Consider the following 25,830-nt stretch of genomic DNA (forward strand, 5'->3'; position numbering starts at 1 on the left):
AAAATTAAAAAAATAAATAAAATAAACAGTAGTGACGAAGAGTGGTGATTAAACAGGAAGACTCACTTGAAAAGTTATAACCCTGATAAATATGCACAGCTTTTTAAATTTATTTTTGTATTGTAACTGAAATAGTTTTCCAAACTTTAGTATATTTATTCTGTGCAAGAAAAAAGTATCCAAATATTGTGCTCGAAAATTTGTCAAAGAGCTACACTGCAAAATGTAATGAAATTCATCACCAATCTCGTTACATTGACATAAATTACAATATCTATAGTTACGTTCAATTTTATTCCATCTACCAGTTTCTATGGGTAACTTGTGGTTTCCCGTTCTAAATCTACAATATGTTATTCTATTTTTATCATTTAAAATATTCAGATATTCTTCATATTCAAAATTTTGTTTAAATAATTTGAAAGCTAAACATTTTTATGAACAGTCAATATCTGATCTCCATTTCTGTTGAAACTGATCAAATAACTTTTGTTTTAAACTAATACCCCACCATTTAGAATTAAAATGTCCTTGTGACAACCATATATTGCTATATCCACATCTATCTAATGTATCTTTAACGTATTTCAACCAATCTGACCTAAATTGGTTTTCAGAATTCTTCAAGAACATGTATCTGTATATTATTTTAGCTATCCTGTTATCATCCCAACTTACAATTTTTGACAAAAAAATTGACCATACGCAGCTGTATATATAAGGACATGGGATAAAAACCCAGTTCACCATATATCATAAAATTAGGTGTCGACTTCTTAAGGATGTATTCTTCTGATGTTTCAGTCTCGTTGAAATCTCGTCTTGGAATTATTTCCAAAACATGTGATACAAGTGGAAAATATCAATGAATTTTAAAAATATCATAATCAAACTCAACTCTGTGAAAACATTGTGTATTTACAATAAGTAGTTTTTGAGTAATAAAATTTTCAAACTTTATAACCAATCAAGTCAGTCTCATTAGCCAAAATGTTGAGAAAATGGGCGAGGGGTACAAGCAATGATTTTACCAGATACATGTATATCCCATATCAATTTTTTTCTTTTCAAATTTCTTAGATATGTATTTTTTCAATCATTTATAACAAAGAAGTTGAAATAATATGCTTTTTGTTCTAAAGAAAGAGAAAAATCCCAAATTTACATAATTAACAACATGGTAAATTTGACACGAAAAAAAACAACAAAATTTTATAAAACTTTCTTATATTAACACATACCCATAGTTTTTTTAAGTTAAATTTATTCAGATTGGTCCACTTCATCTTTAGTGAAAGTATGAAAAACAGTTTAATTGTGAAACTGATTTTTTTCATGATAATAGCCCAAAAATGGGTAAAAATTGATGAAAAATGGGAAAATCATCAAAATTGGGTACTTTCAAATGGCTGTAGCAAAAAAAGAAGTGCACCACCATATGATTTTTTCTTCGCCAATTATTTTTTTACAGTCATATAAACCCAAAAATCAGGTAAGATAAAAAGTTTAATTCTAGAAATTTTGGCTCCTCAGAGGTGTACATCCTTAAGATTAAATAGTAGTTTGCAAATTTCAAATGCACTCTTTCTATAATATCAGTATTACTGAAACAAAAAAATCTCGCATCAATATAGCAAGATTGACTTCAGAATTTTATCAAAGAGATCATACTGCGATTACTCTGACAAGTACAAGTGTGCAACCTCCCCTTTTTTCAATACTTCGTACATTGCTTTATTTGCTTTTCGAACTAAAATTTTCTTAGCACTACTAAAGCTACCTGTTCTTGAAAAATTCAACCCGAGGTAAGTCAATTCGTTAACTATCTCCAATGCATTACCATGATATATAAAATTAATATTATTGGGTAATCTACCACCAGAAAAATTATGATTTTAGTTTTATTAGTGTTTACTTTCAATTTCCATGTACTGCAATAATCGTGGAATATATCTAATTGCAACTGTAGATCAGAAGCATTATCAGAAAATAGCACTGTATCATCTACGTACAATAACACAAAAAGTTTTAAGTAGATATCAAAATCATCCTCTTTTTCATCAGTAATACAATTTAAACCACATATATTTCTATCTTCAATATACTGCTGAAGATCGTTAAAAAATAATGAGAATAAAAATGGAGACATATTTTCACCCTGTCTTACACCAATATTGCATGAAAAGTATTCTGACATTTCACCATTATATACAACACGAGATTTAATACCAGTGTACATATTAAAAATTACGTTATGCATTTTACCGTTAATATCATTTATAAGTAATTTATGCCAAAGACCCTTTCTCCACACAGTATCAAAGGCTTTAGCAAAATCAACGAATTTACAGAATAATTTCTTTTTCTTATTTTCTTGATACTTATAAGCATGTAAATAACAAATAAGTTATCTGTAGTTGAAAAACCTTCTCTGAAACCAGCTTGATTTTGACATAATAAACAAAAATCGTCAGAAAATTTTTCAATCGTGAATTCAAAATAGAAGTGAATAATTTCCCAAAGCAGCTTATAACTGTTATAGGTCTGAAATTTCTAGGATCTTGTTTGTCTCCTTTATTCTTATTTAAGGGTATTATATTTCCAGACAGCCAAACATAAGGAATAATTTCACTGTCAAATATGATATTAAAACTACATGAGTGTTCCAAATATTCATTTTCAATCATGTCATCACCCGATGATTTATTGTTTTTCAATTTTCTCAAAGCTTTTTCAATTTCCACTTCTGTAATAGGTGAGTTTAATATAACATTTAAATTTTCTACATTGTTCTGATTTTCTAAAACAATCTTTGCTGAACAGAACAAAAACCCTTAATTAGTCCGGTAACCTAGACATATGTTGTTTACACAACTTGCTATCTTCTTCTCTGGATCTTTACACCCTTAATAGGGTAACCAAACTTTCGTATGTCGAACAGTTCCACCACCAAAAAATAATGAAAATTACCAATCATAACACCACAACATTATATACACTATTTACATAGGAACTTTTAAAGTTTTTATGACTTTTTACATGGGAAGTTTTCAGTTTTTAAGTTGTTTGTAGAATTGGATCTCGCAGGTAATTCCAAGCTTCACATTGTATAAGCAAATGTTGTAATGTTTCTTCTTTACAATCGCACGCTATATAATGATCTTCAGTGCCTTCTTTGTATATCTTATATCTTAGAGGTTGTAGACAGTATATAAGTTCCAGTTAATAGTTTGATCTTGGTAGGTACTCTCTTGCTGTCTCTTGGAGATTGGTGCTTGATTCGCAATATTGGATGTATTTTCGTCCCTGGCATGAATATATCACTGTTAAGGTATCGAAGGCCGGTAAAGAGCTTAGCTAGGGACGAGATTCGCTCAATCCAGTAGGCATTGATCCCTTTTCTGGTTTTGCTTAGCAGTTCTTCCTTTTTCATCTGAATATCTAGCCACTCAATTGCATTTCCTGGATCGTATTTTAGCATGATTGTTTTTACTTCAATAAACCAGCTGTTACTATTCATTGACTTGATGCACAATTGCCTCCTTGCTAGTTGTTTTTCTAAGCTTTCGTTGGGTTGGGTACATACATTTATGAAGAGGGTCATAACCTTTAAGTGTATTTGTGCCTCAACTGGTAGTATTCCCGTCAATATGTTAATTGCGGGATCTGGTGTGTTAAATGGTAGTGACATTAGTTGCTTAATCATTTTCTTTTGAAATTTTTCCAATTTCTCCAGATTAAGAGATCGTGGTGTTAATAGATCCATTCCATTTAATAACACTGGCAAGATGTAGATTTTATACAGGTGTATTATTGTTTCCATATCCAGTCCATTTTCACCATGGAAGCCACTGCCAGGTAGAGCATAAGCATTTCTCCTTGATTTTTTTTATATTCTCCTCAATATTTGCTATGATATTTTGCTTCATAGAGTTGGTTCTGATTATTCCTAAATGCATAGCTAAGTCAACTCTTGGCATAGTAGCTTCATTCATTGTATATTCTTCCAATAGCGTTTCTTTCCTTGTTGGCTTAGTTTTGATGTTTATAGCCACGCTTTTTTTGGCTGTAGTTTATATCCCTCCATGCCGGCAAAAGTGTTTGCCATATTGATTTGTACTTGCATATCGGTTGTCTTTTTGCTCATGAGTGCGACATCATCTGCACATGCCCTAGTATTGCAGAGTATATTTCCAATCCTACATCCTAAATTCGATGTTTCCAGCATGTTGAGTAGTGGATTGATGTAAAGCTTGTATAGGTCGGTACTTAGGACCCCTCCCTGGCGTACTCCTTGTAGTACACTAAATAGCTCGGAAGTTTTGCCATTCCATTTAACTGCACTTGTTGCATTTGTGTGCATACTCTGAATGATTATCCAGTGTTTATCATCGATTCCTGCATGATAGAGCCGCTTCATAAGATGGGAATGTATAACTACATCAAAGGCTGATTTTGGGTCCAGCAGTACAAGTTCATACTCTTGATTGTTATCTTTGGCTCCACGGTATATTTCTTCTACCGGTAAGGCTGCATTTGCTGGTCCCGAGCCTGCAGTAAACCCTCGTTGAGTTACATTTTGGGTTACAAGTAATGCTGGGTTGATCCTTACTTTTACGATTGTTTCTATCACTTTGTTTAACACCGGTAGTACAGTGATTCCTCTGTAGTTAGTTGCTATGTGTTTCTCGCCTTTGTTCTTAAACACGGGGGTGAGTAATCCCTCTTTTAGCATGTCTGGTACCTTGCCTTCTTTGAATATTATGTTGATGAGGTTCAGTAACAACCATTCCAAATTTTTCCATGCATGTAATATATGTTCGACAGTGATTCCATATATATCAGCTGATTTTCCTTTATTAATTGATTTGATGGCCTTTTGTAGTTCTTCTAGTGTGGCCGGTGGTATATTCTTATCTTTCACTATCTCTGTCATTAATCCTATTTCATATTCTACTTCCTGATGATATTGTCTATTCTCTAAGACCAGGGTTTTCATTAAGAGCCGGCACCCGGCGGAATGTCGCCGTTTCAAAAGACGGAAATCGCCGGTTCAAATGCTTAAACAAAAAATATTTTTTAAGAGAATAAAATAAAAACAAAGTTTTATTAACCTTTTGTCTCATGGAGTTTTTAGTTTCATAGATTTTTCAAAAACGATGGCTTTTTTATAACCGACTGGACCATTTTGTCTGACTGAAAGTAAATTTAAAATCGGCGTCAGTAAGACGTTTGCCTGCATTCAAATACGATCTTCAATCAATCGCTTGAATGATCAAGATTGTCAATGGTAAAATCAAGAGAGATATCGAAATAAAAACGTATGTTATCAATGGATAATTCATGAGAAACCAAAATTAAAAAGTTTTAGGAGGCAATTTTTTAAATTGCATGTAAATAAATTAAATGAAACTGAATGAAATGAAAGACCAAAAGTAAATGATTTCTTTACCAGCAAAAAGACAAAATCATTGGAGCCATTTACAGCTTAAACTTTTTATTTGAAGTTATTAAATTTCAAAGAAGCCTTAGAAGGTCTGTACAGTCTCATGTTTATATAAATGAGGCCTGCCCAAGCTTGCCTTCTATGCCCTTTTTATAATTTAACAAGTATTTCATTAATTATTACCACCCTTTAACTCTTGGGGAGGGAAGGGGGTTTGAAAATAGTGCCTAGGCTAGGAGGGGTGCTGCCCATTTTTTTTTTTTTTTTGACCTTTTCTCTCCAGTTTGTAGTATATAGTTCCAGGTTTGTCATTGCCCATTAGTTGTGGATGGGGCCATCAAAGAAGCCTAGGATAGGAGGAAGGCTTCCCATTTTTTATTTATAGTTGGACCTTTCCCGTCAAGTTTTACTGAAAAAGTAGGTAGGAGGGTAAATGCCAAGGCTATGGAAAAGGCTCTCTTTATTTTTTTTCAGTTATAATTTCCCCCTTGCTGATCATTAGCCCACTCGTTGAAAAAAGTACCAATGTTAGGATGGGTCCTGCCTCAGTTTGAATTTTTTTTACATTAACCTATCTCGAATGGAAGCCTTTGTTAAAAGTGCTAACTCAGAAGGGGTAGACATTTTCCCACTTCAGCATATATGTCCTTTCCCAGATTTGCATGTTTTTATTGAAATATAGAACACATGAAAATAATATTTCTTTTCTGGATCAAAACTGAAATTGTCAGATTTTGCAGATGACATATATATGTAGGTCTTTACATAAATATAAGAAGATGTGGTATGAGTGCCAATGAGACAACTCTCCATACAAGTCAAAATTTGTAAAAGTAAACCATTATAGGTCAAAGTAAGGCCTTCAACACGGAGTCTTGGTATTAATAGTTTATGCTGACCCTCCGTTGCTTTCTTACTTTTTGCGAAATCTGGCAATACAATAACAATTAAGATTATTTTTGATATATTTTTATTTGTCTTATTTTAATACGCAATATCACAAGATTGACCTTACAAGCTAAACAAAAAAGATAACATTCCTATGAAACCCCATTTTTTATGCACTTGTAAATAGTTTGAAAATGCCTCAGAGTGCACCATTTTCAATGTAAGGTCAAAAAAATTTTCGGGGGGGCAAGCCCCCCTGACCCCCCCTTTTTTGATCATCCACTTCAAATTAGTAAACAGCCTGTTCATTGAAAAGTTATTGAAAGCCCTGTAAGACTGTAGATTCCTCTGGAGTTGCTAAGTTTCTAAAGTGCAGTTTGAAGCCTTCCATAACATTTTGCTCACCAGACATACATATGTCTCCAACATGCAAATCCATGATAGCATTACCCCTGGTCTTTCTATTGCTTTTTACTAGATGGTGGAACAGTTTTGCATCCTTTGTTCTTGTTTCCATTATGCGTTGTTTCTCAGAATCTTTGACTTTAGCATTTTCAATTCGCACCTGTCGCCTAAATTCCCTTCTAGTTCTCAGTTTTTGTTGGTATATATTGTTTTCGGGGTCCTTTGTTTTTCCTTGCTTTACCCACTGCGCATAGTATTTACACATCTCGTCTAGGGCTAAATTTATATCTGGAGACCATACGTTCAATTTCGGTTTTGTCTTGTACCTTGGCTTGTTTGAGGCACATGTAACTGCTGCATCATTTAGAAATTCATGCACCTGCTCTAAGACAAATATAGGTTGTTCAAATGTATCCAGCGGTATGTTGAGTATAGAATCCGATTGTTCATTTGTCATGGCTGCATATAGGTCAATATCAACTTTGTCCCATTTGACAGCTTGGTTTGTACAATCCTTCGTTAGATATTTGCAATCTGCATCGTTCGAGATTCCATATAATATTTTCATTTTTATTGGATGATGATCTGACGTGTTGTTCATAATGCTATTCGTCACTTGCTTGTGTGTTTGCTTGATTTTACCAAGTTTATGTAGGAAGTAGTCCAATTCTTAACATTATTCTCAATTGACCTTTACGAATGTCTTTCCTTCATTATCGTATTTAAGCCCAGTCTCTTTCACAAATTTTTCCAGATAGTCTTTTCTCTTATTTATTCTATCGCTGTTTCCTAAGTCTTCATTTAGATCTCCTCCAAATATCATATAATGGGTATCTTGATATTTGAGCACAATTTCATTGTTGATCTATAGTGTCTATAAATTCCTCATAATGATCACGACTTCCAGTTGATGGTAAATAAATAGATATTAAGAGCAGATTGTTATTATCTTTTCCTAAGACTTCCACGCATTGTATACGCTCTCTTCCGTCATCTAATGTTCTAATCATACTATCCAACCTCATTTTCCATGTTATAGCTACTCCTCCATATCCTCTTGGCAAATATATCGGCGGGAGTGGATCATATTTATCCACACCTTGAGCGGCATAGTTCACATATGCGTCGATTTCTCCTATCAGATTTAATTGTCCTTCAAATAGCCAATGTTCTTGAATAAGTACAAAATCATTTTGTCTAATCAGATCCCTAACCCTTGCACTGCATGATGTAATACTTTTACAGTTGAATGAAACTATTTGCAGAGTAGTATTTGAGGCTTCTATTGTTTGTGCTACCTGCTCTTCCATTGGAGGCTTTGTTGGCCTAAACAATGTTGTTGGTGATTTGGAATTAGCGGGTTGGCAACAGAAACCTGTTTATTGTGATTACTAATAGTAGTTGAATCTATGCCAGAAACATCGGTTCTAGTACTACTGTTTCTGCTTTATCCGTTACGCTTCCGGTCTTGTACCGTAATATGTTTTCTATCTGGGTTTCTATTATTTGGTTGTTTGTATTGAGGCCTGTTGATTGATGTTACTTGTTGGGATAAAGACGGTATAGAGGGTCTTTCCTTGCGGGACAGTATTATGAACTATTGGCATCTGGGTTATGATGATAGGTGTCATTGGCCCTTTATCCTGGTGAACATTATATATAGGTGGTGGAAAGTTGTACCTATCAGAATCGTTGTTGAGAGCATCAGGCCCTATGAATTGTCCTCTATGGCCATTTACATTATATCCTGGTGTTAATACGTTGCACCCTGGGTAATTGCTTGTGTTACGCCATTGTTATGTATGTTCTGGACGGCCTCAGGGTTTGTGGGTGCGCTCTGGCTTACTGTTGTGGCGATATTCATTGCAGCTCTCCTATTTTCCTGATCATTTTCATAGCTTGGATTATTGCCTTTACTTCCATGATGTATGTCTTGTCTTGCATCAGGGATGTTTAGGCTCTCCGCTACTTTCTGTAGCTGATTTTCTACCTGGTCCATAACAAGATTTGTTAGTTTTTCATGGAAGGCTAATATTCTGTTGTTAATCTTTCCTTGCATTTGTTCATTTAATGGTGTTAATAAGAGCCCCTTGTATATTATTGGTATTAGTGTTCATGTCAAGTCTACGTTTCATTGTGTTGACTAATGATTCCAGTTCACAATTCTTGGATTCCAGATATTGGTACCGAGTTTCCAGGAGCACTATTTTAGACTGTTCGTCTTTGAATATTTTTTCTTTCATTTTCAGATGTTCTTCCGCCCTTCTCAATTTGAGTTCTCTTTCATGGATCTCTCTTAGTTTTAATGTTGCCCCCTCATCTCGCTCAGTAGACTCTGATGTTGGTTGTTGATGAATAGGGAATGTATCAAGGTTTGCCTTTTGTGTTGCCTTTTTTCCATTTTTCTGATTTGTATTTTTCCCTTGTGTTTATTGTTGGTTGTTATTTGCTATTTCAGGGTCATTATGTAGGTCCCGCCTTTCCAGACTATTTATTCTCATAATAGACTTCTCATGGGTTTGCTCTGGGTTGTTTTCTTTATCTTCAGGTAATTCACAAGACTTTATAAATGTTTGGCTAGTATCATTCTGTTCATTTTCGTCTTGTATTGGTTCCATGCAGTCTTTGGATTGTGTTGCTACATGATTGGCATATAAAGCTGTTACCACTGATTGTCATGCACTCAGGATGAGCTATATCATAACAAATATCACAGATTTCATATTTAGCATCCATTATTATTGTGTCGCATACAGGACATGTTTCAGGGCTTTTCTCAGTTGAGTCATCATTACGGCTAATGCTTATTTCTTGAGTAATTGCTGGTACGTCATTGTGATGGTAAGACGTTATACTGTTTGCACATTTTTTTCCTGGAGACAGTACAGTTTCTAATATTTTCAAGTTGACATCTTCGCATATTCGACATGTGTAGTCTTCAAGTTCTTCCTGTTCTAATGATTCAATCTTCTTTATTGATAGCCGTTGGTAGTTGTAGTGTACCCAATGTTGGCCTGAGCTACAGAATGTGCTTCTTGTTCTACATTTCTTCTTACATTTGAAACATTCAATGCTGGCTTTTTCAGTTTTATTAAGACTCATTGTTTTTGCTCAGTTCTTATTATTCTTCTTCTTCTTCTTCTTCTTCTTCCGCCGCTTTTAAATTTGAACTTGTCCGCACCCGTTTTCCAAAACCGCTTGTCAGATTAACTTAGGGTTTCACAATATGTTAGACTAACATGTCTAGTGGTGCAATCAGGGTTTTGTTTGTGCAATGGGGTTTATAAAGGGGTACTTTGAGGGGCAAAAAGAAAAGAGGGTTTTACTATAGAACCCTATGGGATTTTATTTTTTTAAATTTTCAAATGATTATAAATTGAAAACCGTTTGTGATAAACACAATCTTTTTAATTGAAAATGTTCTAAATGATAAAGCCCATTAAATGAAATACAGGGTTAGTCCCCAGGGGTCACCCCACCCCCTGCCATTTAAGAAAGTTCTAATACCTTGTAAGTGGTCAAGATCCCCACCCCTAAACCATATATATTTTGGTTTGTCATGCTAAGATGGTTTGAATGATATACAGGGTTAGTCCCCAGGGGTCATCCCGACCCCCTGCCATTTGAGAAAGTTCTAATATCTTGTAAATGGTCGAGATCCCCACCCCTAAACCATATATATTCTGGTTTGACATGCTAAGACGGTTTGAATGATATACAGGGTTAGTCCCCAGGGGTCATCCCGACCCCCTGCTATTTGAGAAAGTTCTAATATCTTGTAAATGGTCGAGATCCCCACCCCTAAACCATATATATTCTGGTTTGTCATGATGAAGCACATCAAATGAAATACAGGGTTAGTCCCCAGGGGTCACCCCCACCCCATGCCATTTAAAAAAGTTCTAATATCTTGTAAGTGGTCAAGATCCCCACCCCTAAACCATATATATTCTGGTTTGTCATGCTAAGATGGTTTGAATGATATACAGGGTTAGTCCCCAGGGGTCATCCCGACCCCCTGCCATTTGAGAAAATTCTAATATCTTGTAAATGGTTGAGATCCCCACCCCTAAACCATATATATTCCTATTTGTCATGTCTCGAACATTTGAATGACATATACGGTCAGTCCCCAGGGGTTCCCCCACCCCCAATGTTCTAATATCTTGTAAATGGTTGAGATCCCCACCCCTAAACCATATATATTCCTGTTCGTCATGTAACGAACATTTGAATGACGTATAGGGTCAGTCCCCAGGGGTTCCCCCCACCCCCAATGTTCTAGTATCTTGTAAATGGTTGAGATCCCCACCCCTAAACCATATATATTCTGGTTTGTCATGCCAAGATGATTTGAATGATATACAGGGTTAGTCCCCAGGCATCATTAATGCATATAACTTTACTGGACCAAACCAATTTTCACTGGATGTTGCCCAATGTCAGGCGAACCTGGGAATTACGAATTATGGGAGCTTCGTTTGGGAGACTTCGTAACAGCATCCTGTTACAATCATTTCTTGTTTGTATATTACTGTTGTACACTTTTTCCTTGTAGAGCTTGTTCTAGTTCGGATTTCATGATCTCATTTAATTTAGTGATGGTTTTGTTCTTATCTCAATTGTTCATATTTTCTATAAGTTGATGTATTTCTTTTATGTCTCTATCACCAAAATTTTCAGGATTTTTCCCATTTACCATTATTGTACAGGTAGTAAGGTACAAGTTGACTTTGTAGGTTTTGCCACATTTTTCTCTCATCTTTATAATTATTTGCACCGTAGCAGCTTTGGATCTGTCAGTTTCTCTTTGAATTGTGGCTTTGCCTTCATCGCATGGCAGTTCCTCAAAATAAGCAACTGTTGCATGTTTCAGTAGTTCAAATGTTGTTGCATCTGCTTTTATGACTATACCTCCATTCGTTTGCTTGTATTCCATGCTTGTGGAGCGCTGAGTTGCTGCTAGCTTTTTAATCAGTGTTTTATCTACATTAAGGGAATAATCCTTTATGATCTCTCGGTGTATTTTAGCATCCTCTTTCCTTCACACGACTTCTACTTCAGCTGGTTTCGACTCGAAATCTTGAACCTTCTACATCTTGATTAAAAAAAATAATTGGTAGGAGTTGTAATCAGAAAGACATAAATTAATTACAAGTTCATATAAACACATATGACATATTTTAATATATACAAACACAACAAATAAACTAACAATCAGTAGCCCTAGTCTAGTCATATCAATTACAAATACTAATTTCTGAAATACCTGTGAAGTAAGCTTATTGGTTGAATGAGGTGATCTAAAATACATATGTTATAAAGATATTGATAAATGTAATAGGATGATACATAGACATGATAGAAGTGTTATATATGTAAACAAATAAACATAAACGTTATATATATATATATAAAAAAATACTCATATGCAAAGGTAATTTACTGTTATTATTCTAAATTTGCTATTATGTATTTCTTTTTTGTATGTTTATTAAATCATTTTTATAAAAAAGCTTCACATTTGAGTTGCAGCTGATGTTTTACAATATATTTTAATATATCATGTTTTACTCTCAAATGTTATTATATTTGTAAAAAATGTTTAATTTATATTATAGTTTGACTTATATCTTATATTTTCCAAATACAACACGAACTTTTGCCAAAAAGGGAAGATATTTTCCCCGACATATATAATATATATTTAATTATGACAACTTTACGACAGACGTTCTCCATCGGATAACCTTTGGTTGTAAAATGTTAACATTAACATTATAATTTATTTATACTTCGTCCCGTCTGAAATTTAGCCCAAAAATGTTAAGGTCTGAAATTTGCAGTTCTTCGAGGCTCGTTCTTCTGATCGACTTCCATCAGTGGGATTTGAACCCCTGCTTCTGTGACATCGTGGCAACACCGCCTGCATTGTACCCGGTGCCCTAAAACCTCTCGGGCAGCTGGCCCGAGAACACAGTTATTTCGTAGTGCATTTCTTTTAGACAATAAATTCAAATTAAAAAAATCGCACCTGCTCTATCTCAAAAAGATTTTTATAGTGTAGTGTACTACTATTGATACAAATAATATCAAAATTACAGAAACTTCTACCAGCTCTAACTAAAAATATTAACAATTCTGTGTTAAGGGGGGCTAAAATTCAGTTTGACAGCTTCAGACATTCTAATTTTTGACCTTTTTTAACTGGATCAAATCACTACTTAACATAAAGATTCAGCACCCAAATTTTTTTAACATGTAATTTCATCCCCTTACTCAATATTTCATGCATAAAATATCAAGAAATAAATAGGGAAAGTGTATCCAAAAAAAATGCAAGTTATACACTGTTCACAAGACAACGAAAACCAAAGGACGATAACTGTGTCCTTGGACCAGCTATATCTTTATTGGTATACACTACCTTTCGTTAGTCGAGTAATGCTTTCCTCGTCTGCTTTTAGAGCGTTGTAGCCGAAATATTTGTCTTTACGATTTTATTACATCTTGATTGCATATAACTATTCTATATCAGTATCGTTGCACAATACTTAAGACTTTTATATTTATATTTGTATTCTTAGAAGATAAAACTAATAGGCTGCAAAGAGCCCGTGTCGCTCACCTTGGTCTATGTGCATAGTCAATAAAGGACACTTTCAAAAATTGTAGACGAGAATAGAATTAATGACAAAAAATCTGTTTTGTTGATCTTGTATTGCTCATCATTAGTCTGTTTAGTTTCTCTCTATTTTCTCTAGTTTTTGCTCAAAACACAAAAGAGGGTAAAAAAATCCTCATTTAAGGGCAATCACTCCTATAAAGAGTGACAGTCTACTACCTATATCGGCAAAATGTGATTGTTAGTAGATCTTGCCTTGCTGATCATTTTTATACGACCGCAAAAAAAATTTTGTGGTCGTATATTGGTATGACGTTGGCGTCGTCGTCGTCGTCGTCGTCGTCGTCCGGCGTCGTCCGAAGACACATTGGTTTTCGCACTCTAACTTTAGTTTAAGTGAATGGATCTCTATGAAATTTTATCACAAGGTTCAATACCACAAAAGGAAGGTTGGGATTGATTTTGGGGGTAATGGTACCAACAGTTAAGGATTTAGGGGCCAAAAAGGGGCCAAAAACAAGCATTTTTGTAACTTCAAGACATAACTTGTGTGTTAGTGTATGGATCTCTCTGACATTGTACCACAAGGTTCCATATCACAAAGGGAAGGCTGGAATTGATTTGGGGGTAATTGCCTCAAAATTATAGGAATTAGGGGCCAAAAAAAGGGCAAAAAACAAGCATTTTTCTAGTTTCATGACAATAACTTGTGTGTAAGTGTTTGGATCTTTCTGAAATTGTACTGCAAGGTTCCATATCACAATGGGAAAGCTGGAATTCAGTTTGGGGGTAATTGCCCGAAACGTTTAGGAATTGGGGGCCAAAAAGGGGCCAAAAAACACATTTTTCTAGTTTCCAGACAATAACTTGTGTTCAAGTGTATGGATCTCTCTGAAATTGTACTGCAAGGTACCATACAACAAAGGGAAGGCTGCGATGGATGATGGGGGTAATTGCCTCAATATTTTAGGAATTAGGGGCCAAAAGGGGCAAAAAACAAGCATTTTTCTAGTTTCAGGACAATAACTTGTGTGTAAGTGTATGGATCTTTCTGAAATTGTACTACAAAGTTCCATATCACAAAGGGAAAGCTGGGTTTGAGTTTGGGGGTAATTGCCCTAAACGTTTAGGAATTTGGGGCCAAAAAGGGGCCAAAAAACACATTTTTCTAGTTTCCAGACAATAACTTGTGTTCAAGTGTATGGATCTCTCTGAAATTGTACTGCAAGGTACCATACCACAAAGGGAAGGCTGGGATTGAGTTTGGGGGTCATGAATCATAAGGGGGTTCAAAAAATTTGGGGGGGGGGGGATTTTTTTTTATCCTTTTTTTTCTTTTAAAATTTTCCATTTTAAGTTGGTTATTTCTTATTTATATTTAAAAGCAAATAATAATGATATGGTAGGAGATACACACCAAACAGGATGTGTAAATTATTATATAATAAGTATTGTTCAATAGCAAGAAATTTTCAATTGCACAGTATTGCACAATAGCAAGAAATCTTCAATTGCACAGTATTGCGCAATAGCAAGAAATCTTCAATTGCACAGTATTGCGCAATAGCAAGAAATATTCAATAGCACAATATTGCGCAATAGCAAGAAATTGTAAATTGTACAGTATTGCGCAATAGCAAGAAATATTCAATTGCACAGTATTGTACAAAAGAAGATACTTCGTATCAATTGCTTATTTCTTGACCAATTTCAATGGGGTTTTGTTCTTGAATTCTTGGGGTTCTTTAATATGCTGAATCTAACCGTGTATTAAGTTTTTGGATTTTGGGCCCCGTTTTTAAATTGGTTCACATTGAGGTCCAAAGGGTCCAAAATTAAACTTTGTTTGATTTCATCAAAAATTGAATTATTGGGGTTCTTTGATATGCCGAATCTAACCGTGTATTTAGATTCTTAATTTTTGGTTCCATTTTCAAATTGGTGTACATTAAGGTCCAAAGGGTCCAAAATTAAACTTAGTTTGATTTTAACAAAAATTGAATTCTTAGGGTTCTTTGATATGCTGAATCTAAACATGTATTTAGATTTTTGATTATGGGCTCAGTTTTCAAGTTGGTCCAAATCGGGGTCCAAAATTAAAGTTTGTTTGATTTCAACAAAAAATGAATATATGGGGTTCTTTGATATGCTGAATCTAACCATGTATTTAGATTTTGGATATTGGACCGTAATAGGTGAATGTCCAATTTAAAATTTTTAAGTTCTTAGACCACATTCATTCTGTGTCAGAAACCTATGATGTGTCAAATATTTAATCACAATCCAAATTCAGAGCTGTATCAAGCTTGAATGTTGTGTCCATACTTGCCCTAACTGTTCAGGGTTCGACCTCTGCGGTCGTATCAAGCTGCGCCCTGCGGAGCATTTTATTGTGATTTAAATTATCTATTTATCTATTATATATTTATCATATAAGGCAAAACGCTGAAAAAATGGAACAAAATCGTCATTAAAGGGCAATTACTCCAATAAGGAGTCGTAGGAAGGTTTCCTCTACATTGTCTTAATTGTAAATCTTGTCTTGCTGATCATTTTTGCAATTAAGTTTCTCTCAATTTATAATAGTTTTCAAGATAATAGGCAAAAATGAAAAAAAAATGGTAGAATTTGTCATTTAAGGGCAACAACTCCTATAGAAGTCGTCGAACATTTTTGACGTATGTTGACAATTGGTAGAGCTCAACATTCTGAACATTTCTGTCCCTGTCAGATTTTCTCTTTTCATAACGGGTTTCAAAATAAAACTCAGAGCATGACATCGTTTTAATTTTGGACACTTTTTATATATTTTTCATATTTTAAGACATGTACTAACACCGATTTTTAACAACCGTTTATTTAAATTTATATGTCAGATAAACATCCAAATATCAATTTGAGTCTGCCGCCAGAACATAGAACAAACATCGACTCAGTAGAAATTGTTATTCAAATTGGAGTATGCCAATTTTTCTATGGCCGGTTTCGTTAAATCGTTTTGGAATATTTGGTCTGCTGACATCCTTATCGCGATGAACATGGAGCATGGCAAGACCGCACATTCTCTCGCCACTCATGCATGCTCTTTCCCAAGTTTTCAGTCGTCTCATGGCAGAAAAAGAACGTTCACAGCAGACGCTCGTCACTGGGAGAGTTAATAAAAGCACAAGAACACGTATTACGTTTGGGTTCGATCCCGAACTCCCGAATAAAAAGACACGAAATTCCGTAGTCCCGAATTAGAAAACACAAAATCCCGTTTTAAAGGCCCTACCGTCCCTCAATAATGTCAAATTGGATTACGGGATTTTCTTTCAAATTTTAAGGTAAAAGAAACATGGATAAAAACTAATCCATTTTGGTTTCATATTATTTATATTTTGTATATCTGTAAAGAGAACAAATAAAGTTGGGGCAAACGGGGAAATGAATACGCGTACAGGACTGCTCCCGTGCGGTGCTCTAGTACTTGAATTGTCAGTCTATTTATAGTTTTTGGATTATTCCAATGAAGTTATATTCAATACTTGAACTCTTATCCCCTGTTGTGATCACAAACAACATCAGTTAGTTTACTGGAATTATTCCTTCCTCAGCTTCAGTATCGCTTTTCCTATTTCTGCAAGAGCCTGTTTTAACCAGAGATCCATGATGATTACCGTTACAAGGTTAATGTAATCGAAAACATCACCCGTTGAGATGCTGAGTTATATCCGGGAAAAATAATTTAAAAGGAACGAAGTTATAGCAATTAAGGTTGAGACAGAAAAAACAATTGACTATATTTCGTATTTTATTACCATAAACAAATACACAAAAAAACAGTGTCGAAATTTTAGTGAGGCAATTGCCTCACTTGCCTCAATGGTAGTTATACGGCCTTGAATAGACAAAACGTGCATTTCCCCCTATGTTCTATTTTTAGCCATGTCGACCATCTTGGTTTGCAAGCGGGTTCATCGACACAATTTTTAAACTAGATACCCCAATGATGATTGTCGCCAAGTTTGGTTAAATTTTGCCCAGTAGTTTCAGAGTAGAAGATTTTTGTAAAAGTTGACAGACGACGATGGACGACGGACGCCATGTGATGAGAAAAGCTCACTTGGCCCTTTGAGCCAGGTGAGCTCAAAAATGAAAACAACACATTATAAATTGTATGCATTCGATGCGCTTTTCTGGATTAACCTTCATCAGGAACGCTCAAAGTCGAATATTTGAAATCCATGGATGTATATATGAGTCTTTTGTAGACGAAACGCGTGTCTGGCGCAAATACAAAATTTCAATCCTGGTATCTATGATGAGTTTATTTAGAACCGAAATAAACCTAACAATGTTAGGATATATCTGTTTCTTTACTCTCTCCCAAACTGGCACTGGTCTCTGATTTGGACTCGCATTGCGCAGCCGCCTCATCCAATCCTTTAACTTCGGCTAATTAAATCATTTCACGACATTCTCGTAAGCATTGCACAAGGCTTATCACATTACACGAAGTATTTGTGTACAGTAAATTGATATACAGTTAAATGGTTTATAAAGCTATATGCTGTGATGATAAGTAATGTTTGCAAAATAATAATATTATTTTCTAACGCACCTTTGTAAACTAATGACACACTACAACTGTTCTCTACAAAAGAGAGGCGAAAGATACCAACGGGATATTCAAACTCGTATATCGAAAACAAACTGACAATGCCATGGCTAAAAACGAAAAACGACGAAAAGACGTATTATCTGTTAAAAATATTACCTTCTTAAACAATACTTCGTCAGTGTCATTCTACGAGGCCTATCGAAAATCAGATTAAAGTCAGAAATATGAATAGGTATGCTACCTCCCATTCCTTTCAACTAACGGGAGGTAAGGACTACGCTTTTCCCTTGACTAAGTGCATTGAATATTTATGCAAGAGCGATCGAAACCCAACTGTCTTACAAATAGATTTGATAATTTTATCGATTTTAATGTTGAGTTAAATCGTATAAGTTATTTTCAGATCAATTGGACATAATTTATTACTCGGCCTCTTCATTAAGGCATGATTTGATATTTTGTTTCGGACTTTGTAATACTGATTTACATCGTGAAAGCAATTTTCAATTCTGCCGGGCAGTAACTTCCTGTTTTACGATACTTTGATTTTTCATTATACCTGAATAAGCATGGAACTTTTCGTCAGTGTCTTGTAACGAGTGGAGGTATACTTTTCAATAAATCTTACATTCAAAATTTAGATATGATACAAGAAATGTGTTTAATGGATCATATTTGAAATGCGAAGTGCAAACCTAACTTAATACTTAAAGTTCAAACTACAGTTTTACCAACGATACTGATAAGTATGAATACATGGAGACGAACCTTTTCGTATCTGTATAATCCTTATACTATGTTCTCAAATATTTTAAACATTTAAAGCGGAATTAACAATCAAATGAATTTCCACCAAAATATTCATATATACTATCAAATTTGATTTTTAACATACTTAAACGTATTTAAGAAGAACAAAAGTTCCATATAATGATAGGAAACAAAACAACGACACGCATATTGAATCGTTATAAAGTAACAGCAGGTTTTGGACTGGACGTCATCTATATAATTAAACATCGACAAGAATTCCGAGGATCGCCGATAAATAAATAAATAAATAAATAAATAGATAAAAATGAATGAATGAATGAATTTCAAGAGGATAATCCCATTAGTTTAAACTAATCTTCCTGAGAGTCCTCAAAATAATAATAACATGTATATAAAGTACATACAATATTATAATGATATATACACAATATACAATTTTATAAAGATATCAATATGCCTTCATGAAAAATTGTAACATTTTGCTTTAAAAGATACAAGTGAATTACTCATCTTTATTTCATTTGGTAAACTGTTCCATATTTGAGAACCAGAATATATAAAAGTTTTCTTCAAAAAATTTGTTTTTGGCTTTGGAAGTTTCAATAGTTTTTCATCAGCTGAACGTAAATTATAACTTTGATTATCAGTAAAATAAAAGTTTTCTTGTAAATATTAAGGAATCATATCCTTTAATGTTTTAAATACAAGTATTGCCTTTTGATATCGAATTCGTGTTTCCACATTCAACTAATCTAAACTATTAAACAATTTTCTTTAATAACTGATTACGTTTATTTATTCCACTTTCATAACAACTACCGCATATATAGCATATATTGCAACCATAATCAAACAATGGTAAAATTGCAATAAAAAGTACGTATATGCATAGGTAAATACTTTCGTATCTTTTGTAATAAGCTGATTCTATTTGATATTCTCAACATAAGAGCTAAAAACTGTTATAAATTATGGAAAATTGGATTAAAGCTGAAGTTGCACAAATAATGGATAATTAAGGGGTCTTAACTTCAGTCGTAATTTATAATGTGGTGCACAAAAATCTATTTATATTGATACTTATATCACTACTATTTCAATGTGAAATTTGAAACACTTTGGCCTGTTTAAAAACGTTAAATTCTTAGGGCCAATTTTAGCCCTTCGTAAACCCTTTTCTTTCATATAAACAGATAAATGTAGATATCACATGCAATAGTATATTGACGATTTTGCTAGTTATGTTATCCTTTCGAAGAAGGGAGACATTATGTTTTTTAGTATATCTCTTCTGTTTCTGGTTCACTAGTTTAGTATTTAAGATATTTTTTTTTGCAAGAATAGCAAAAGGGATTGGACACAATTTATAACAACATTACAGACGTCTTCTCCCAATACAAATATAAACACATTTAATAATGGCCAAAATATGATAAGAATGTATGTACTCCAAAAAGCTAGTTAAAAGCCAATAACAAGTAATGAATAAACAATGTTCTCTAAGACTAAATATTCATCAATACACATCCAACGGATTAGTGTAAAGACGCCATTACCTGTATGGGAAAAGCATGACCTTGTACATCATAATATCGAAAGGATGTAGGACCATTCTTAAATGTATATTCGTAAATGTATATCATAAATATTAAGTTATGTTTTAATTGATCATAAAAAACAACGTCATTATAGTACCGATAAAAACAATATTATTAGTTATCTTGGTGTAATCAGGGGTGTACAGAATTTTACACCGTTGTGGAAAATTCATACACCCTGAGGCGCAATTTCGGGAAATTTTTTGTGTTTTTTTTTTATTTTTTTTTATGCATTTTTTATCTCTTTTATTTTTGGCAAATTTTTTTCTTTTTCGAATTTTTAGCAAAATTTTATTTATCCCCGGGCAAGGATTTGCCCGGGTGAACAAGGTCGGGGTGTTATTTAAACCGGGTAATTAACCAATCAGATTGCAGGATTTTTGCTGCATAAGAAATAATAAAAGATATTACTACGGTGTTGAATTAATATCCTTTAAAAATGATTTTAATCAAAAGATCAATGAGTTTACATGGATCGTATCTAAAAAAGTGGGCTTTCTTAACAACAATACCGTAAAAACTAGGAAGTGATATTCGTTTTTATTAAGAATTCTACAGGTACAAACTTCAAAACCAAATTTGGTATCTATGATAGAATTTAGTAAAAGTCTAAAGTTATTTATGGTTAAGACATTCCTGATTTAAATTAAGGAAAAATCAACAATAGGGAACGGTCATAAATTTTTGTTTTGATTTTGAAATATCCAAATCTATAAAAAAGGACAATTTTGCTGTAATATTTGATTATTTGTTCTCTTTAATTGGTGTTAACATGAAGTGAACTTTCACATTTTGACATAGTCTTCAATCATAATACCCTATTTTATATATTAAATAGGATTAAAGAACCAGGAAGATACAGACAAAGAACCATTACTCCAGACTAAAGTAATTAATATAAACGACCCTGGCGATTCTTTCTTTGACGATTCTTCTTTTGAAAATCAGTACGTTGATGACCCAACCCAGCCTCTTATAGGTGATCAAGTCAAAGTAAACCACACAATGCAGCCACGTACCGAGGGCTTATACATGAATATAGACCCATCACAGCCTCCTATCGAGGATGAATACGAAAAATATCAGCAACAAGCTTTACCTAACACAAATGAAGAGCCACTATATGATAGTGTATATGGAATACCTACAATGGATTCGTTTGGTGTCCCTCCTTCTCCTCCTCCGCCGCCACCACCAGACAATGGTTTACCTTCAATGGATTCGTTTGATGTCCCTCCTTATTCTCCTCCTCCACCGCCACCACCACCGCCACCACCACCGCCGCCTCCTTGAAATCAATTAATCAAACATTCGACATTATTTCCGAGGCTGAAGCTTACTCGTTTCCTGTACTGAAAGAAAAAAAAAATGTCATGTTCATGGATTTTTCCCTTTCTACTTATTTGTGATTTTACTGTGATTATATTTAACATGTTACCATATTAATGCAAATTGACATTTCTTAAATTTCCATGAGAGTTCAATGTAAATACATTATAAATAAATGAAGTGTAGCCACTTTCTTCTGTATTTGTTACATTTGTATGGTTAGAATAGGAAAGCTGATAAAACGTAGTCCAATCAAAAGAGCCTTGATAAAATACTTAAATGTTGTCCAACATATCATCATTAAAATTAAATGTATTATATCTCTCTACACTTCGCAGATATTACCAATCTGCATGTGTTTGTTAACTGATACAGTAGTTAGACACAGACTAGGGGCGGATCCAGCCATTTTTAAAAGGGGGGGGGGGGGGTTCCAACTATATGTCCCCATTCAAATGCGTTGATCGTCAAAAAAGTGGGGTTCCAACCCCCGGGACCCATCCCCCCTCCCCCTTTGGATCCGCCACTGGATACAGTAAGAAGACACGGACTAGTGATATGGTAGTTAGACTATTTAGACCACTCGGACACCGAGAACTCTTTTTAATGATTTGAAGAAGTTACATTAATACACGTTTAATAGATTTTTGGCTCGGGTTGGCATGTCTTTCAATTCCTTTTTGAGACAAATACTAGAAATTTGTCAAAACCTATTATATATTTTAAGTTTATATAAAAATAAGATGTGGTATGATTGTCAATGAGACAACTCTCCACCAGAGAACAAATGACATAGAAGTAAGCAACTATAGATTACCGTACGACATTCAACAATGAACAAACCCCATACCGAATAGTATAAGCTATAAAAGGCCCCGAAATGGTAATGTGAAACAATTTAGACGAGAAAACTGACAGCCGGGTTTATGTACAAAACAATAAATGACAACCACTGAATTACAGGCTCCTGACTTGGGACAGGTACATTAAGAATGTGGCAGGGTTTTACATGTTAGTATCCAAGACTTAATTATTAATCAGTACGCATCCAGCTTCGAATAAATTAAGTATAAAGTCGTCATTATCAGTCAGAGAAACATGAACTTTGTAATACAAAAATATAGGTATGCAGGACCGTGAATGTACATAAGTGTGCATGTGCATAACAGTAATATTTAGTTAGACTTTAATTTATTGATAACAAAATCAATATCTATACCGATTTAAAACAATATTCTAAGATATAAAAACAGTGTTGAATTGGTAATCTTTTTGAATAAACTTATCTACAGAACTGATTTATAAGTTTAACATGATTGTACCTCAATTTAATGACCCAGAAAATAACATCACCGTAAAAATTAGGATGTGCTATCCTATCTGTAATTAAGTAATAGTCATCTCATGAGGACGCGGTGTGTCTGTGTAAGAACACTCCAGAAGCCGGAGGGTGGTCTTACACTGACACACCAAGGCATTTTCACAAAAAAAATCCTGATGAAATGTTAAATTATTATATTTGGCTATCTACAATTCATGCAGGCATGCAAGCTTTGAGAATTTCATATCGTTCAATGCGCTAAGGTACATCTTTATGTTCGTTAAACAATGTGTGAGTATGTTGATTTGCTTAGTTCTTATACCTAAATAGTCCTTTTACTTTGACGGAATTCAGAAAAAAATTAAATCGTTTAACTAAATACAAATTGTTACAAAACTACTGATTTTGGTAGGTTATATCATTTTGGGTCTTGAAGATGCATACATAAAATTACAATGACATGAGTTCCCACATAAATGTATTAGATTGTTCTGTAAAAGCATTGACTTCCATTTATAACAATATTTAAAAAAAAATCCTTAAAATTGCTGACACTCTGAACATGTTAAGAAAGTCAGGTACACCTTTAATATTCAAGCTTGTTTGGGTCACCTGTTTCGTCCTTTAAATGTTTTATACAGAAACAAGAGTATATCATCTCGACGCTTCAAATTTCATTATTTTTTATATCTTAAAGCTATATGTTTATATAAACATTCCAATTTCATATTACCAGAAAACAAAATATATGCGTCATCATAACAGGGTAGGCGTGTTGAATATATATAGTGTAAAGGGGCTTTCTTCTGTACGTTTTGGAACTATGTCATTATTTCGGATGTACGTATCCGGGATCGATTTATCCATGTTTGCCCGTTAACATAGGGAACCAGCTATTGCAATATTTCATCGTAAGCTCACTACTGTCTATATAACGAAGTCTGTTTAATGTTCACATGTTTAATCGTATAGATATTCATATAACAGTACATGTATAATATAAATATATAGGTTCACAAAAAAAGCCCCGTTACAATAAACGACCTTGACTAGCTATACAGCCCTTGCACGGTCGGCCCTGGCTTGCGCCTTTTTGGGGCATTTAAATAATTTAGTTTTTACCATATGGCTGTACATCTGGGTTGGCACATGTAATCTAACTGCATTCGATCGCAGTACTAGATACATATGCCTATCATCCTCAAAATCTCAAGAAACTGTAGATCAAATTACAACAACATACAACGACATAATACAATTTTTTGCTAAATTCCCAAACTGTAAGCTTACCTTTCTGGAAACGCCTTTCTATTCGATTGTCAATTGGAATACAAAACAAAAACACAAAGACCCATCAACTTTTTTGGAACAAGATCACCTACTGGAACAACAAGTTATATTACTAAACAAAGAAGTCAAATCCATCAATTCCTCTCTTGGCACACACTCCCCAGATTTTTCCTACGACTTATATAGAACCTCCAACTGCAAAACCTCAAATCACAAAGGGAAGAAACAAAGGAAATACTTCAACGTCTCTCTTTATCCAGACGGTATACACCCTGACCCTGTTCTGGCCAAAGTCTGGTTAAAGAAGCTTGTAGTGCAAATCTTTCGTGATTGTTGGACTAACTAATAGAATACTCAATACTGTTTATATAGATATAAATCAATACATATGTAGTTTATAGTAGACTTTTTCTCATTTTTAGATTTTAATCAATAGATTCTTGTTGCAGTATATTACATGTTATAATCTGACATATAGTGATTTTTAGATTTATTTTTTTTTGTATTTTGATATTGTTTGTCATTTTAACTGTCATCTTGGTTATCTTTTAATTTGTTGCATTGTATTTTATTTTCATTAATATTTTAGTTATATCCAAATTTTAGAACTAGAGACAGCTTTTATTTTACTTTAAAAAGTTTTTTCTCTGTTAGTAATTAGATTATAAATATAAAAGTACATTGCAACCTTCTTTACATAGTCATTTAATTTTAAATTTGTAAACTGGTTTACATTTAACAATTAAAACCTATTTATCTGCAAGGAGAATTTATATAGAAAACTCACTTAGCATCCTTACTTTGCTGTATTTTTTTTTTTTTTTTTTCAATTTATATTATCTCTTACTGGATATCTAGTAGTACATGCATTAATATCAAACCATCAGTTCTGGTCTCTTATATGGCACAAACATAATTCACCAGGTTATTACCAATTCCACCTCTACCCCTCTGATTGGTCAGTGTGGTTTTTCCGCGCTATACCTGTTCAGTGGGGCTTCAGCCTACTCGCAGCCTTAGTCAGTGTGGTTTTTCCGCGCTACACTATACAGCCAGTTCTCCGCATTAGAGTATACCCCTATTGGTCAGTGTGGTTTTTCCGCGCTATACCAAACACTATATATATACACACATCGTTCAAAAATAGCAGGGTGAATTACTGTGGTGCCAGTTGAGACACCAGTGACTTTTATTGTGGATATTCTTTCAGTCCAGGTTTATTCTAACATTCAGTAAATCCCTTGTGGCAACAGCTAAACAACATGGATAGATCAATGGAGACAAGAACTTACAATAGGGCTCTATCAACAGGCAATTTACTGCAAGTTAACCAGACAACTAAGAGTAATAGAAATTATGCTATCAACCGAGATAAGGCTCTGGAAACAAAAAATACGAAATGCAACTATCAACACTTAACTTTTGAGATGAAAGTTGGTAAAAACTTTGTAGTAGAATTTAGTACAACAGCATATGAACTCGCAAAATCGAGAATCTTAACACTACTACAATCGACGGATATCTCTACCAACTATACTGTACTCGAGCAAC

General features: G+C 34.0%; 1 protein-coding gene across 1 annotated transcript in view; it reads left to right on the top strand.

Annotated features, from left to right (window-relative positions):
- LOC127736912 (photoreceptor outer segment membrane glycoprotein 2-like) overlaps window positions 1-21,812 on the top strand; it is a 101,942-nt gene extending 80,130 nt beyond the window's left edge. The window contains exon 4 of the mRNA XM_052247476.1: window positions 21,178-21,812. Coding sequence (XP_052103436.1) covers window positions 21,178-21,632 — 455 coding nt within the window. The 3' untranslated portion in view covers window positions 21,633-21,812. The remainder of the gene's footprint in view (window positions 1-21,177) is intronic.
- The last annotated feature ends 4,018 nt before the right edge of the window (window positions 21,813-25,830 follow it).

The sequence above is a fragment of the Mytilus californianus genome, unplaced genomic scaffold (assembly GCF_021869535.1).
Source record: "Mytilus californianus isolate M0D057914Y unplaced genomic scaffold, xbMytCali1.0.p SCAF_4, whole genome shotgun sequence".
In the NCBI taxonomy this organism is placed as follows: domain Eukaryota; kingdom Metazoa; phylum Mollusca; class Bivalvia; order Mytilida; family Mytilidae; genus Mytilus; species Mytilus californianus.